At 40.5% G+C, this 14,082-nt stretch overlaps 2 protein-coding genes across 2 annotated transcripts in view; one reads left to right on the forward strand and one right to left on the reverse strand.

Annotated features, from left to right (window-relative positions):
- Positions 1-1,260: 1,260 nt before the first annotated feature.
- LOC123616465 (uncharacterized) lies at positions 1,261-12,832 on the reverse strand. The gene is made up of 3 exons (XM_074352723.1): positions 12,812-12,832; positions 12,250-12,773; positions 1,261-8,199 (listed from the first exon to the last, which is right to left on the reverse strand). The coding sequence occupies exons 1-3, from the start codon at positions 12,830-12,832 to the stop codon at positions 8,025-8,027; spliced, it is 720 nt and encodes a 239-aa protein (XP_074208824.1). The 3' UTR covers positions 1,261-8,024.
- PAPSS1 (3'-phosphoadenosine 5'-phosphosulfate synthase 1) overlaps positions 12,687-14,082 on the forward strand; it is a 98,453-nt gene continuing 97,057 nt past the window's right edge. Inside the window, exon 1 of the mRNA XM_074342710.1 lies at positions 12,687-12,890. Coding sequence (XP_074198811.1) covers positions 12,831-12,890 — 60 coding nt within the window. The 5' untranslated portion in view covers positions 12,687-12,830. The remainder of the gene's footprint in view (positions 12,891-14,082) is intronic.

Raw genomic sequence — 14,082 nt, forward strand, 5'->3', positions numbered from 1 at the left:
AAACGTAGAATAGATAAACAAGATTACACAGCATAGCACAGGGAAATATATACAAGATCTTATGGTAGCTCACAGTGAAAAAAATGTGACAATGAATACATATATGTTCATGTGTAACTGAAAAATTGTGCTCTACACTGGAATTTGACACAACATTGTGAAATGACTATAACTCAATAAAAAAAATGTTAAAAAAAGAAAAAAGAAAGAATTGGTGTTTCTAAAGGAAGGGACTTTGTGAAAAACAGGTCTATTATGTAAGAAAGGCATATGTGAATCTAAGTTTCTTCCTGACCTACAAGCCCCATCTAGGTGCTTCCTAATGAATTAATTGTTGGGTGTTAGTCTGTGTGACCCCATCTCCTGGGTGCAGGTGACCAGACTCGAGTGGGCACCTGACCCAAAGGAAGGCTGGCCAGCAACTTAAAAGATAAACTGGCACAAGAGCTTTTTACCAAAATTAATCTAAATTGGATTGTGATAAGCAGACCAAATTAGATCCTGTCCCTTGGGTAGCTTGAATGTGGGAAAATCAGTCAGTTAGTGGTAGGGGTAGGAGCAGTAGGAGCAGAAGCAGAGAACACGTGAGGTTCCATTACATGGAGCCCTGCGATGCTGTCTTCATCATCCTGGCTGTGTGGCTATTGAAAGCACTTCCTATTTCCTTTCTTCCCCCATCTTTAGAATAAAACCCCATTAACTGAGGTAGCCCAACTATGTCCCCACATTTTACTGTCTGGAAGAGTCTAATACATTATGTCAGGGAGAGAGGACTTATGCTGTCTTATTCAGAATGAGAACACACTATTCAATTATCTACTCAGGGGAGAAGTGCCACTATGACATGGCCCTTAACAAGCATGCAAATTTAGTGGGAACTTCTACTAGTGGCCCCAACAATAAGTAGAATGACAGGGTAGGCTGGTAAACCAATTGCTCAGTAAGCTTTTTCAACTGTTGTAGGAAACTCTGGTTAACAGCTACAGAAGAAACTGATGTTAACAGAATTTTTCTGTAAAGGATCTCAGAAATATATTCTGAAAATTACTTCTGGGCATGTTATTTCCCCCCACTGACCACCAGAAAGGAATGATGAGGAAATTAATTATGGAAGGAAGGTGACAGGTGGAAGGAGAGAGCACATGGATACCAGTGAAGCTGGAACTGTTGTGCCAAGTTTAGCTCACTACTAAGGCAGAGCAGTTCTACGGAACAATGCAAAACCAGGAGAAATGTTCTGCTGGCCTCTAGTCTGTCTATGGTAGAGTCAGCATGCAGTCACCCACTAGGGTATTTATTTGGAGGGAGTGGTGAAGAGTAGGGAACAGCACCCAGAAAATTCAGCGAAATTCAGCTAAGTCCACAGAAATGCCAGGTCTAAAATGTCAGTGAGAAGGGGTAGAATATTGACAACTGAACACCAAGTCAGTCAGTGGGCAGTGCTGCATTTTACATGAGGGAGAAGAAATTAAGTTGCGACGCCAGAAGTAAACAGAATTTGCCTGTTGTTGTCTGAGCAAGCTCAGTGGATGGTGAGTGGTGGGTGGTGAGTATTTGGGGATTTAGCACAAGAGAGAAACATGTTTGCTTTGGGGTGTCAGGATTCTTTTTTTTAAACAGTCTTTATTTCTTGGAATAATTGTATATTTACAGAAAAATTAAGCAGATGGTACAGAGAGTTTGCAAATACCCCCACACCCAGTTTTCCCTATTGTTAACATTTACCTTTCTATGGTACAATGTTACACTTAATGAACAAATGCTGATATATCATTATTAAAGTTCACAGTTGATTCAGATTTCCTTAGTTTTTACTTATTTTCTTTTTGAGCTCCGGAGTCCCATCCAGGACACCACATTGCAATTAGTTGTCAGGTCTCCTTAAGCTTCTTTTGGCTGTGACAGTTTCTTAGACTTCTTTTGTTTCTGATGACCTTGACAGTTTCGGCTACTGCCCAGGTATTTTGTAGGTTATTCCTCTATTGGAGTTTGTCTCATGATTCGATTGGAGCCATGGGTTTTTGGAGGAAGAGCACAGAGGTAAAGAGGTAAACAGCACATCACTGTTGATGTCGATCTTGATTACCTGTCTCAGGTAGTATTTGTCAAGTTTATTCACTGTAAGGTTACTCTTTTTCTCTCCATTTCCATAATGTACATTTGGGAAGAAGAGTGCCCAGCCCACATTTAAAGAGTGATGACTTATGGTCCCTTTCCTTGAGAGTCGAGTATCTACATAAATTATTTGGAATTCTTCTGCATGGAGATTTGTCTCTTCTCCCACTTATTTATTTATTCAATCATTTATTTATATCAATATGGACTCACAAATATTTATTTTGTACTTATGATAATCCAATACTACTTTATTTTGTCACTCAAATTGTTCCAGCTTTGGCCATTGGGAACTCTTTCATTTGGTTCCTATGCTCTTTTGACAGACCTACATGAATGTGATATTTTGTTGTTTTGTTTTGTTTTTGTTTTCTGTACTTTCTTACTTTCTGATACTATAGGATGTTTCAGGCTCATCTTGTACATTCCTTCACTAGTCCTAAAATCAGCCATTATTCCAAGGAAACTTGGTTATTTTTACTGGAAGTGTCATTAGAAACCAAGATCTGGGCATTAGATATGCTTGTTAATATGAGTGGGGTGTTATTTCTTTTGAGTCCTCTCAGCCGACAGAGCAAAGAAATAGACATGCACATACCACTTATATATATATATATATATATATATACACATATCTGTAAGTATTTCTACATATAATCATCTATATATATAATCATCTATATATATAATAAGCTATACATGAGTTTTTACTAATGTCTCCAATTGTAATCCATTACCAAATGAACCATTATAGCCTCTTCCAAACCCTCATCCCTCGCTTAACTGATCCTACTACAACAGTGAGGAACCTGGTTCCTACTTTGTGCCATCCATTTACTTAATTGTTCAATTCCATTGTATGTGTACAGTAGCATCAGAATTATTAACCTGTACACTCATGGGAATGACTTTATCAACTAGAGTACAGTGGTTGTATACAGTTCCTTTTGCCTTTGGTTTTACAGATTCCACTCTTTTCCAAATTTACTTGGTTCAGTACCCCATTTCTCTTTAGTGACATTGTAAGGAAATAAAAAGGATGGAGAAGTAAATTTACAGATTAAAGTAGTTTTAAAGACCTGGTATATTTTTTAAATTGGTGTGATTAACAGTATCTAAGGATATATATTTAAATAGTGAAACAAAACAAAATTTAAAAAAAGCAAATAAGTTATGACTATAACAATAACCACATAAACAGCAACTTCTGATTCTGGGCAGATAAAGTGTCAGAGATTGGATGTATTATCCCACCTGAAATAGTTAAAAAAAACCCTCAAAACTCAACAAAATAATATATGAAACAATGATTTTCAGACATTAGATACCAGGCAGTTTAGGGCAGTGATCACTGAAATACGGGGAAATAAATAAGGTAAGCCCTATAATTGCCTCAGCTCTACTACCTGGAGAGAGTTCTAAGGTTACAGTGAAGGAAGGGGGAAGTCCTTAACAGGAGTCCCCCTGAGTGAAGGAGACGGAGCTGGGAATAAGGGAGACAAAGCAGAGTGCTAGAGAGGAGAGAGATACTATAGAGAAAGCTTCAGAGGTGGCAGAACGTCTACCTGAGCATACAGGCAAGCGAGGAAACTAATGTAGGATAGAGAAAAACACCACCTAAAAGGAGCAGAGGGGAAAATGTCTGGAGTTCATACCTAGCAGGAATAGTGCTGCCACTAGCCAGAGTAGAAAACCTTGGCATTGGGCAAAATGGTGTTCTGAGTGGTAGGGTACCATGAACAAAAGGTTGCTTGGGTATCACCTGATGATGCTAAAAACAAGCCTTGAAAGGATCAAACTGTTTCCAAGTAACTTAACTGTGACCCAGAATAAAGTTCAAGAACATTTGTAGGAATACAAAAGTATGCAGCATTCAATGAGGTAAAATTCACAATATCAGGGGTCTAATAAGGAGGAAAAGAGGTTGGAAGAGGGAAGATACGTCATATAATGAGAAAAATGAATCAATACAAAAAGATATAAATACAAATAATAAAATTAGTAGATAAGGACATTAAGCAGTTACATTACATATATTTAAACATGTAGGGGAAAGACTTCTCATGTTAAATGGAGGCATGGAAGGTATATTAAAAAAAAAAAAAAGACCCATGTCGAACTCCTACAGATGTAAAGTAAAATGTTTGAGATGGACTAGATATAGAATTTTCAAAATTCAGTTAATAAGAGAACAAACAACTCAGTTAGAAAATAGGCAAAAGATCTGATCAGACCCTTAACCAAAGAATCTATACAAACAGAAAACAAGCACATGAAAAGATGTTTAACATCACTAGTCATTAGGGAAGTGCAAATTAAAACCACAATGAGATACCACTGCATACTACAGCAATGACTAAAATTAAAAGACCATCCATACCAAGTATTGGCAAGGATGTGGAGCAACTACAATTCTCATATGCTGCTGGCAGGAATGTAAATTTGTACAACTACTTTGAAAAATGGTTTTGGCAGGTTTTCAAAAAATTAAACATATATCTACCATATGGCTCAGCCATTCCTCTCCTAAGTATTTACCCAGGGGAAAAGAAAGCATTTGTCTACACAAAGACTTGTATGTGAATGATCATGGCAGCTTTATCTGCAATAGCCCCAAAATGAAATTACCCAAATATCCATCAAACAGGTGAATAAACAAATTATGGTATATCCACATGTCGAGAGTTTAGCTAAGCTACTCAATGGTACTGCTGTCTCAGCGTCATCTTGTGCGGCCAAGTGGCCTTGGGGGCACAGAGGGGTTTAAACTGACACTAGCTCCATCATGCAAGCACATGCCCCAGAAAACAGCTTGCAGGGTCACCAGCAACTAACTCCCCCAGTAGCCTTGTGATCAAGTCTCCCCTGCCTCCCAAGGCCTTTCCTGGTGGGCCTGTTAGATAACCCCCCCACCCCATGGAGCTTAACAAAACCTCATTCTTTTTGGTTTGAATTAACCAATACAGCCTTAGCTCCGAAGCACCCACCCACTGACGCTAATAAAGGCATGTGCCCCAGGCCCTGCCTCTTTCTCTGCCTGCACCCTGCCATGTGGTCCCTCAAGATGTGCCATGTACTTTGCTCAGGACCTGTATAAGTAATAAGCTTTTCTATTTCAACTTCTCTTGTAGTCTGTAGTTGAGCCACAAGTCACCATCCAGCACCCTATGCTTCACTTAACAAATGTTAATTTGACAAAGGCATAACAACATACAATGAAATACTAATCATCAATAAAATGGAATGAACTATTGATAAACAACACGGATGAACCTCAATAATTACACTGAAAGAATGTAGGGAAAAGAATATATGGTGTGTTTGGTGTTGCACCCATTACTTACTATTTTAGCTATTTTATTTTCTTTTTAATTTAAAAAATTTATTTTTATTTATTTATTTATTTATTTAGCTACTTTAACATACAAAACTACTTAACACAATGCTTTCCATATAGTAAGGTACTTGAAGACAGTTTGTGGGTTTGATTAAATTATTATTTTCAGATATAGATGACACACAAATTAAGAACCTATAATAATTTTAGAGGAAGAATCTTTTGAGATAAATTTATCCAATTACCCCACCACCCACCCCTTGAAGTTACATGATTTACCCAAGGTTCATATAATTAGTAGAAAACCTAGAATTCTGGCAACTTGTTTCCACTCACTCTGAAGATCTTCTTTTAATTATGAATGAGCCATCATTTCAAAACATAATAATTTTTACTAATTGGTCCTACGAAATTCACTATTTGGGGGCTTTTTTTTTTCTGAGAAAAAAACTGATGACAGTGTTAACCACAAGGAAATGCTTCAGATGAAATTGATAAGTGATGCTTCAAGGATTCTTTCAGACCTGTTTCAGTGAATTCAGTGAAATTCCCCGTAATGGAGAAGATAAGCTTTTCCATATCTTCATACATCTTCTCCACAAAAATGTGGAGAAAACGGAACTGCCTTGACTAGAGGAGTCATTTTCTCTACAGACTGACTTAGAAATCTTCTGGCAAGCCCCAGAGACTTGAAGTGATTAGGAAGAAAGGAATTTTTTTTTGAAACTGCAGTGATTCCTTTGAGATGGAAACCAAATATACCTGGCTGCTTCCAAATCATCACACCAGTTTCTCAGTTGGTGAGAATTTAACAAGGGAGTGTGGAGGGTAAATGAGATCCTAATGGTCATTTACCTCTGGCTTGTGTGGCATCTGTTTAATTCCATTCAACCCAGATGAACTTCTGAGACTGATGCTCTGATATTACCAACATAAATGACTTACAATATTACCAAGCTTATTTACTTAACTATGACTATCTTACTGAGAATACCTGAGTGTACCCAGGAGGTTAAAATACGCTTTGCTTTGGATTTCCTAATTTTCATAGCTCTTCAGTTTAGCTTAAAATATTTAATTTTCTTTTCAGTTTTGATGACATTTGAAATATACAGTTAAATTATGAGAGGGATCTTGATGCCTAAGATTAATTACTTAGGTATAGATATTTAGGAATGCCAATTCATTATTTAGAACAATGGTTCTCAAAGTATGGTCCTCTCTCATTAACAGTCTTGCTTCATGCTTACATGGAAAATTAGGGCCTTCAATGGAAATTCCCTCTCTTTCCATCGCCTGTGTAAGTGAACTGGCATCTGTGCCCATCTTCCCCTTTTACTTTATTTTGCAGGAACTACGTACTTGGTATATACCTCCATGTCTTGAAATAATGGGTGTATTGCTCTTCTTGGTCTGTATATTTTAGGCAATATCTACTGGTTTCTCACTATGGAAAATAAGGGTTTATCTCTTTTTCCTCTTCTGTCAGCATCATGCACACACATACTCACATACTCATACACTCATTTTATCCCCTCAACCTCTCCAGCTAGTCATACTGCAAACTTGTTAAGGTTTATATTCATAGTTTACATTATTATGACTAAATATGTATGACTGTGAGCTGAGCCATGTAGTAAAACTATTATTTGCCTTCCTTCCAGCATGATATTTTGCCTCTGGAGACAGTTTCTCTTCTTCTTCTTCTTCCTCCTCCCCCTCCCCCTCCCCCTCCTCCTCCTTCTTCTTTAGTGGGCTAGTATGGTTTCCTTGGAAAAATTACTGTTTTTCCTCTTCTTAAAAAGAAATACTCTCATATAAAAGAGTACAGAAACATGTTTTTTAAAAAAAAAAAAACACTTCATAAGTGGTTATAGCAAACACTTCTGGTGCCCCGTACACATCCCCTCAGCCCTTACTGTTGTGGAGCAAGACATGATGATTTTCATCTGTGAATACACTGCCATCTCTGGGTGAGGGCCTTTTTTGGTACTAGTATCCTCTCTACCGCTGTGCATTGCAATCCCAAAGCACCAGAGGATGCACACTCCCTGGGAGTAGTCCTTGATAATGACTGAAGGGAGCTGTATAGAAACCCTAGCTCTCTCTCTCAGGGGATATACTCTGAAGGACACGTTCAACACTGTTTCTCAGAGTTCCCCCAGTGGGATTAAGCTCCAGTTACCCACAATGGCTGCTTGATAGCACACTCTTTATTGACTTCCTCCTTGTTTCTGTATCACACCACTAATGGCGTTTCCTGTGATCATCTCCTGCATAAATGACTTGTACTCGAGTCCTTCTTTCCATGCTTGCTTTTTGAACAACCCAAACTAAAACAATAGTGCTGAGTATTTCCTATTATATCACATTTTAAGGTAAATGAAATTTTCTGTCCCAGTTTTAGAGGTGTTAATGTTGCTAGATGCAGGTGGTGTCAGCCTGATCTCTCCATTATAAAATTCCTTTTTCTATCTGTATTAGTCAGGGTTCTCCAGAAAAAACAGAACCAGTAGTATAGTATAGAGAGATAGATAAGCATTTATTTACTATAAGGAATTGGCTTACGTGATTATGGATGCTGAGAAGTCTCAAGATCTGCAGTCAGCAAGTGGGAGACCCAGGAGAGCTGATGGTGCAGTTCCAGACCAAGTCCAAAGGCCTGAGAACCAGGAGAGCTGATGGTGTATGTTCCCATCTGAGAGACAGCAAGCTGGAGATCCAAGAGCCAATGTTTCAGTTCATTTCTGAAGGCAAGAAAAGACCAACGTCTCAGCTCAGGGAAGTAAGGCAGGAGGAGCTCTTTTTGTTCTGCTCAGACCTTCAACTGATTGGATGAGGACCACCTACATTATGGAGGGCAATCTACTTTACTCAGTCTACTGATTCAAATGTTAATCTCATCCAGAAACACTCACCAACACATCCAGAACAATGTGTAACCAAATATCTGGGCACCCTGTGGCCCAGTTAAGCTGACACAAAATTAGCCATGACACCATGTTTCACCTAATACTTTCAGCAGCCAGTAATTGTTATTGCATGTATCAATTACCTCATCAGGTGTTTAACATGGTGATTTTTAAATGCCAATATTCCTTCTCCATTTATTAGCTAAAATTCTATTGGTATGAACTTTTCTCTCATCAACTGTTTGATTACCTGGAAACATGGTTTGTACAGAAAGGGTGCAATAAATGTATCCTTTTTGATGACTTAGCTTTCTAAGTGGTTATCACTCATTTAATCCCAAACTGTCAGTTGTCTGAATTATTTTCAGTATGGTCATTCCCCTCAGGTGCTCTCATCATTTCATCTTCTTAAATAAGGCTCTCCAAAGGCTTTCTGACTTCTTGAAGAGTATTCTGAATGATTATCCTCTAGACCTGGTACACAGCAGTCATCCTGGGATCTCCCTTCACTATCGATTTGGGAATTCCCTCCAGCTATCTCCTGTTTTCTGGATGTCATGTTTTTCTTTCCATTTAGGTGGAGCATATTCTCCAATATTTCATTGAGAGTGCGTGTATGATAATTCTAAATTCTAGGTTGGAAATACTTTTCTTTCAGAGCTCTAAAGGTATTGTTTCACTTGTCTTCTAGATCTTGGTGTTTTTCTTGATAGCTTCAATTCTTTTTTACTCCTGATTCTTTGCTCATGAACTCTCCTTCTTCTCCTTGGATGCTTTTAGGATTTCCAAACAATTTCAGAGCACTGAGGAACAGTGTTTGGAAATTTCATAGTGCTGTGCTTTGTGTATCTGATTTTTATCTGCTGAACTGGACACTCAGAAAAGTCTCACGTCCTTCGGTTATAAGAAATTTTGTTGAAAATTTTCCTCGGTTATTTCCTCCTGTGGGTTTCTCTTTCTGGAACTCCTAATATTTGGATGCTAAATTTCCTGTACTATTCTTTCTTTAAAAAAATTCTCCTCTTTTTCTCATCTTTTGGGATTTTTGCTCTGCCTTCTGAAAGATATCTTCACCTTTTCTTTCACTCCTGCTATCTTGTTTCTAAATTCCAAGAGCCCAGTTTTGTTTCCCAAGTACTTATGGCATTGCCATTTCATTGATAAATAGTTCAATATGTATCTCTAAAATTACTCCTTTAAAAATATAATAACAGTGCTATTATAACACTGAAAAATTAAGTCTCTAATATCAAGAGTCTAGGGACTCTTCAAATTTCCCCTATTTAAAAAGATTTTTTTTGTTTGAATCAGTGTTCACATAAGTTCATGTATTTCAATTGCTTGACATTTCTCGTAAGTTTTCTTTTAATCTTTAGTTTTTCCCCATTCATTTTTTTCCTGTAATTGAATTATTGAAGAATCAGGGTCATTTATAATGTAGAGTTTTCCACAGTTTGGATCTGAGTGATTGCATTTATGGTGAGTTTACATCTTCCTCTTTTTTCTGCATTAACTAAAAACTGATCATTTGACCTGAAGACTTGATTAGAATCAGGTTTGATTTTGGGGGCATTAATACTTAATAAGGAGGCAACAAGTTCTAATGTTCTTTATTTTCATGATTTGGCAGCCATTGAGGACCACTGTCTATATCCATTATTTCATTAAAAGGTGTAAAATGGTGATATTATAAATCTGCCTTTCCTTCTTAATTTATTAGCTGTATGTCTACAAAGAGGAACTTCCCTTATCAACTTTTTCATTACTTGACTTAGAGTTAGTATGTGGAAGGCAGGGTAAATGCTTAATTCTTTCCTTTTATTTATCAGTTTTCAAAATAATGAGTTGGTTTATTAGCATCCTCCAAGGGTGACAAGTTCTTTTTTAATTACCATTTTATAAACATCTAGATTTAAACGTATTTGATTTGTTTCAACATCTTATAGTTATTGTCCCTTTAGTGCTCTAATTGTGTCATTTTGATAGGGGAAAACTCTTCAAGTTGACTTCTGAGTCCTTTTGACATAATCCTAGTAGGTTTTGATAATTCCTTGTTTTGGGTTTGACAAGATGTTTCACGTTCATTTGTATGAATGGTGTCTGAAATCATAAATTTGAATTGATAGTATCAATGTAAACTTCTGTTGTAGTTTACCTGAAAAAAGTCTTTCACTGAAGAAGCCCAGAAATATGGACTAACTCAGAAGCACTGAACACTCCTAGAAGCCCAGACCGTGATATCTAAATACCATTTCCTTCTAAAATCCAGAAGCCCTAGGACTGCTCGGAGAGATGGCTGATTCCAAATGTAGTTCTGTGTTTTCATTTGAAGCTTGGGATCCTCTTCCAAGCTCATTCCTGCTATTAGCAGAGTTCAGCATTATATTGAAATTCAGCTCTATAATACAGACTGTAAATGAATAATCCCCACAGAAAAAGCTACAAGGAACCACTGACAGTTTAAGAGGTCAAATAACAAGATTGAATTTCCAATTTAGGTATAATCACTCTGACAGCAATGTTAAGAATGTGTGGGCAACAGGTGCACCGGTAGGAGGATGCCCAGTTAAGGGGATTAATTGTGGTTCATCCTGGATATGGGGAAGGCCTAATACTAAGACAGTAGCAGTGGGGTAAATAAACAGGGACAGATTTACTAGCTATTAAGAATGTGTGGCTTTTTAATACCTTATAGTGATAAAGAATATATACATATATTTATAACTGAATCAATATGCTGTATACCAGAAACTAACACAACATTGTAAATCAACTATACTTCAATAAAAAAGACAAGAAAGAATGTATGGCTGTCTTGGGCCCATACAGCTCCTCTTGTCCTGCCCCTGACCCTACCCAGCTGTATTGCGTGATAAATCACTTCTCGGTGGTCAAGGGCTTTGTAGTTAACAGATACTGTTTAATAATCATTAGGACCTGGTGGACTCTCTGCTTTCTTAGTCCCCAAGTAATGCTGAAGACCTTCACTGACATATTCCCAGTGCCCAGGAGACTAGTTGCCCATCCACAAATCTTGACTTAGGAATGCACTTCCTGCTCCCAAACACCACTCCCATACCCTAGGTTAACTATAAAATTATCCCAATAGCCGCTCAGCCGTGTGGAGTGCGGCTGTGAAGGCTTCTGGATCATTGCCCTCCCCATCCCATCCTGTAAGTTACTGTATTATAAACTGATCCATTGATTATGCGGAGCTTCCTGCCTCATTTTCTCAGTCTCAAGATAACTTCTAAGTTTGATGGGCACTTTTCCTCACCCCTGTCCTCCACCAAAGAGGCAGCAACGTCAAGTCTTAGTGACTGGGGTGTATGTGTGTAGGGGGAGAGATCGAGTTATGAAGGAGGAGTTTCACGCAACTTACCTTGGTGCTAGGAGCAAGTTACGGAAAAGCCCTTAGAATAATTAGGTGAGAGGGGAGATAACTCCCGGGGAAGCTCCTCTGCACCCCCAGCCCATCCTCCTGGTAAGTAGCCCTGGAATAGCTAGGTGAATTTGAAAATGTCCTCCACAGATGGGTAACTAGGGACCCTCCCTCAACCTGGATTTCATTCTCCTAAGGATTTCCTGAGAACCTAATAAAATAGAGGCCCCTTTTTGGCCTAGCCGGTGAGAAGTACCTGACAGAAATCTGAAGAGAGGTCTCCAAGTGGGGAAGGAGGCACGCGGCAGATAACTACTAACACCATAGGATACTAATTACTGATGTCGAGGGATGGGGTATTGACTTAAAAAAAAAACAAAACAAAAACTGCATTGAGCAGAATTTTAAAGTAAAGTAGAGCGGGTGGAGAACGAGCTGTTCAGTAAATTGATTCTTTCCTTTGCGAGGCTGGAAAATTCCTTTTAAAATATGGCCAGGCCGACCTGGGCACAGATTTGGAGGATAGGAGACTGGTGGCCGGGCTTACGGAGGAAAACCCAGAGGGGCGGGCGACCACGTCAACGCCTTCTCCCTTCCAGCACTCCAGCAGCAGCGACAGACGCACGAAGAGCTGGAAGCCGGGTGTCTTCCTCGCCTTTCCTGACCGAGGACAGGGGCGCGGTTCCAGCCTTCGCGCTTGCGCAGCGCCAGACGGCGCGCCTGGGAGGGCCCCGGGAAGTTCCACGACTACCTCCTTAGACCCCGCCCCTTCCTCAGAATCAAGGGGGTGGAGCGTCGCGCGCGCTCGCGTCAGTGCGCGCTCTGAAGCCCCGCCCCCAACTCCTGCCTCTGGCTCTCTTCCATTGCTTCGCCCCACCCCACATACCTCTGCCCCGGACCCATTTCGGAGGCGCGGCCGACGCGCCGTGCAGTCTGGGCCACGAGTACGAGCGCGTGCGTACGACAGCGCGCGCCCGCCCAGTCGCGAGGACGCCCCGCCTTCCTGCCCCGCCCCCGCCGGCCTCCCCTCCTCCGGCTACCTCCCGGTGCTGAGAATCCCGGCACCCGCGCCCGCTGTGTAGCCATGGAGGTCCCCGGTAGCCTGTGCAAGAAAGTCAAGCTGAGCAATAACGCGCAGAACTGGGTGAGTCGGAGCAGAGGTGCGGAGGAGGCTCTGGGAGGCTTCGGCTGCGGCTCGTTTCAGAGCCGCTGCCTCCTTACCGCCTCCTCCGCATCCTCCCTGGAGAGCCGGGAGTGGTACCCGAGGCCGGGCGCCATCCAGCTGGGGCGGTGGGTGGTGCCGCGCGGAGTGGCCTGGCGGGGGCGGGGGTCTCGGGCTGGGTGCGGTCCGATCCACGGTCCGTGGGAAGAACGCCGCCTTCTCCAGCTCCTCGCCTGGATGAGACCTCGGGGAGGATCTTTCGGGAGTGAGCTGGCAGCTGCTGAAACCTGCACCGCCGAGGGGGAGCTGCCAGCATCCTCTGGAGTGGCCTGAAGATCTGCAGAGGAGGCAGAGACAGGCACCTTTGGTGCGTTACTGGCTTTTCTTGGCTCTGCCAGTGCTGTTAGCCCAGGTTTGGGTCCATCCCCATGCCTTTCCATTTCTGAGTTTCAGCGTGAAGGGAGAGTACCCAACAATGTGGCCATTCATGAGTTGAGACTGCCCTGAACTGAGGTTCTTTGTGACTCGGTGTTAAATTGGAATATCTAATAAATAACATGGAGACTAAAGTGTGGGAAAACTAATGTTTTATAACGTTTAGCAAGGACTGCCAGTTGGCTTTGATGGTTAAGTGTTGTGTCCTCAGAAGGTTGCTTCCTTCCTTAATTATTCTTTGGTAAGAAACAGCCTTAAGGTAAGATTTTGTAAGTTCAGAGAGGGGCGGAGTGGAGGAGGTGTTGTCCAGCTTTGGAGTCCAGAAGGCAGTGGTTTTACATTTGAATGGAAAATCTTATTTCACAGTACAAGATCATGAGGTTTAAATGTAGACTTGTAAATCATCATTCCCCTTGGTGAGTCGAAGAAAAATAAAGAAGCCATTTCAGGCAAATGTTCATTTCATGTCATTAATTTACCGTATCTGTTGTTACGAAGGATTCTCACCCGTTCCTTTCTCCTCTTAGTTATTTAACTCTTCCTTAGATGATAAGAAGAGAGAGGAGATAAAAGGTGAATTAGTACATTGGAAAGAGCACTGGACTACTGGCCTGATCTCTGGTTCCAGTTTTGCCAATTAGTAGCTGTGTGATCTTGAGGAAAAACAGTCTACTTCTTTAGACCTCAGTTGACTGAAAGGTGTAATAGTGTGTACTTCACTGGATTGTTTTGAAGGGTA

This window comes from Camelus bactrianus, chromosome 2 (genome assembly GCF_048773025.1).
Source record: "Camelus bactrianus isolate YW-2024 breed Bactrian camel chromosome 2, ASM4877302v1, whole genome shotgun sequence".
Lineage (NCBI taxonomy): Eukaryota > Metazoa > Chordata > Mammalia > Artiodactyla > Camelidae > Camelus > Camelus bactrianus.